Source organism: Pinus tabuliformis, chromosome 8 (genome assembly GCF_031772625.1).
Source record: "Pinus tabuliformis cultivar Carrire ecotype Pingquan chromosome 8, CPIR1, whole genome shotgun sequence".
NCBI classification, from domain to species: Eukaryota; Viridiplantae; Streptophyta; class Pinopsida; order Pinales; family Pinaceae; genus Pinus; species Pinus tabuliformis.
The window spans coordinates 641,899,157-641,900,518 of record NC_142294.1 but is presented as its reverse complement, the minus strand read 5'-3'; the positions used below and the strand labels follow the sequence as shown (position 1 = coordinate 641,900,518).

The window sequence follows — 1,362 nt, the reverse complement described above, 5'->3', positions numbered from 1 at the left end:
AGTCACCCGGTTGGAAACATACACAGTGGTGACGCACAAACCACAACAGCAAGTTGGACACGCTTCTAATTTTCATTTTCAGTGATAGTATTCCACGCACTAGAAAATCTGAAAATTAATACTACAAGATCAACTTTATATAAGGCCATGCCTTCTGGGCGCAGCTGAACTCGATCGGCACAGACGTAGTTATGGCGACGCACATGAAATCAGTGCTTGGCAGTGTGTTACTTATAGTAACTCTAACTGGTATGGGTATGCGTTTAGCAGTTGCTGATACAGAGACTCCCACCCTCTGGAGCAAATGTGGAGAGAGTGGCAATTATACATATAGAAATGATAGCGCGTTTCAGCTTAATCTAAACAAGCTTTTGGATTCGCTGGTGAACAATGTTTATGCCACCGGATTCAATACCAGAGCAGCAATAGTGCTGTTTATGGGCTTGCCTAGTGCAGGGGAGATTTAGATTCGTCCGATTGCAAACACTGCGCATCCACGGCCAAAGCAAATCTTGTTCGGGCATGCCACAACACTTCTGGATTCTTCAACTAGACGGCTGCTTCTTGCGTTATGACAATCGTAACTTTTACAATGACCTTGAGAGTAGGAAGAATACACCAATAAGTGTTCTCTGCAATACTGGTAACAGCAGTCGGCCACAGCAGTTCAGAGATGCTATTAAGGCCCGCCTCTCAAATATTACCCTTGAAGCTGCTCAGAGTCCCAAACGTTTCGCTGCGGATGCAGCCGATGAGCCTTCTAGTTCAACGGCAAAGATCTACAACTTAGTGCAGTGTTGGAGAGATCTGTCCCAGACAAGCTGCGGATCGTGCCTAACTTATGCCTTAGAAAGTATATTCAAATGCCAAAGTGGAGCTCTTGGGGCACAATTCGGATCTCAGAACTGCTATTTGCGTTATGAGGATTATGAATTCTTCGGCAATTCCGTTATGTCGCAGCAGAAAGTTCTCCCGTATCCTCCGGTAAATTCTTCACCTACTTTAGGATGATAAATAATCTAGTGGTTTAATTCTTGGTAACGAACACACAAACCTACTGAGAATATTTGTGCAAATTTGCAGAACGTAAAAAATCTAGGACACTTGCGATAATTCTGGGCGTAGGAGCCGTCGGTACGGTTGGATTAACTGTTGCCACGGTGATTTTGAGGAGGAAATATTTCTCTAATCTCAAAAGTACGTTCTAGAATTAATTTAAAATTCCTTCTGAAGACCCAGACAAAACTGCTTCTGCTTGGCTAAGAGCTCGTCTTCCTCGGACGTAAGGAAACAGGTTAACGGCCCAAGACCCAGAGGCATCTGGCAGGAGTGAAAGCCTGCTCCCTTACGGACCACCAGCGG

The 1,362-nt window shown here is 44.7% G+C and overlaps 1 protein-coding gene across 1 annotated transcript; it reads left to right on the top strand.

Moving 5' to 3' along the window:
• The first annotated feature begins 522 nt into the window (after window positions 1–522).
• Window positions 523–1,011, top strand: LOC149237168 (antimicrobial ginkbilobin-2-like protein). The gene has a single exon (XM_089369180.1). The coding sequence runs from the start codon at window positions 523–525 to the stop codon at window positions 1,009–1,011; it is 489 nt and encodes a 162-aa protein (XP_089225306.1).
• Window positions 1,012–1,362: the final 351 nt, after the last annotated feature.

What these genes read in the sequence shown, in the direction of transcription:
- LOC149237168 (XM_089369180.1), top strand. Translation starts at nt 523, where the DNA reads ATGCCACAACACTTCTGGATTCTTCAACTAGACGGCTGCTTCTTGCGT.